General features: G+C 52.8%; 1 protein-coding gene across 1 annotated transcript in view; it reads right to left on the reverse strand.

The window, feature by feature from the left end:
• Window positions 1–850, reverse strand: part of CRLF1 (cytokine receptor-like factor 1) — a gene marked incomplete at both ends in the record, with an annotated part of 2,141 nt that extends 1,291 nt beyond the window's left edge. Inside the window, 2 exon segments of the mRNA XM_010184850.1 lie at window positions 41–170; window positions 763–850. Of these exon segments, the coding sequence (XP_010183152.1) occupies window positions 41–170; window positions 763–850 (218 nt within the window).
• Between the last annotated feature and the right edge of the window lie 4 nt (window positions 851–854).

Below are 854 nucleotides of genomic sequence, written 5' to 3' on the forward strand. Positions count from 1 at the left end.
TTTTTTTTAAGAATAATAGGATTTAAGGAGGTAGCCCCACCTGAGCTTGTACTTGAGGGTGTAGTTGGTGTGCAGGAAGGTCTCCCCTTCTGTCCCTGGTGCCCATTTGCAGGTGAGGTCCTTCATGTTTTTGGACCAGCAGGTGATGTTGACTGGTTTTTCAGGGGGTACTGGGAAAGATAAAATAAAATATGGATAGAGATATATATAAAAGAGGTGGAGGGGGGTGAAATGGCGCAGCAGCGAAACACAGCCCGTGGTCCCAGTGGGCAATGGCACCACAGTCCCTGTGTTCCAGCCCCACAGCTGAAAATGTGGGGTTTTGAGGGTTTTAAGCTTCTGCCTGCACCCAGCCCCTGCCTGCACCCAGCTCCGGAGCTGTTTTCTTTCAGCAACAGCAACCCAAAAACCAGATCCAAGCAGTGTTCCCAACTCAGTGTCTGCACTTCTAGGACGCAGCACCATCCTTAAAATAGCCCGAGATAAAATCTTAAGATTATTGATTTGGACAAGTGTAATTTTACCAAGCCCTTGCCAAAACAGCTTTTTCTGCCACGTGCTCCTGCAAGTGGAGGCCGCAGCTGCAAATCGGGGCACAAACCACGGAGAGGAGGTTAAAAATTAGCAAAACTGCGCCCAACCGCGGTGCGTTTTGGCACGAAGCGAGCGGGGTGTTAATCCCCACGGGAATCCCCAAATCCTCCCGCAGCCGCCGCGGTTTCCCCTCCCGAAACGGCAACGGGTGACACCGGCACGACGTACGTCCAACATAAAGGCAGGAGCCGGCCAAGATGCCACCGTCGCTGCTGTGACACACCAGGTTGTCCCCCGACTGCTGCTTGGAGCCGTTGAGG

This window comes from Mesitornis unicolor, unplaced genomic scaffold, assembly GCF_000695765.1.
Source record: "Mesitornis unicolor isolate BGI_N332 unplaced genomic scaffold, ASM69576v1 scaffold36145, whole genome shotgun sequence".
Lineage (NCBI taxonomy): Eukaryota > Metazoa > Chordata > Aves > Mesitornithiformes > Mesitornithidae > Mesitornis > Mesitornis unicolor.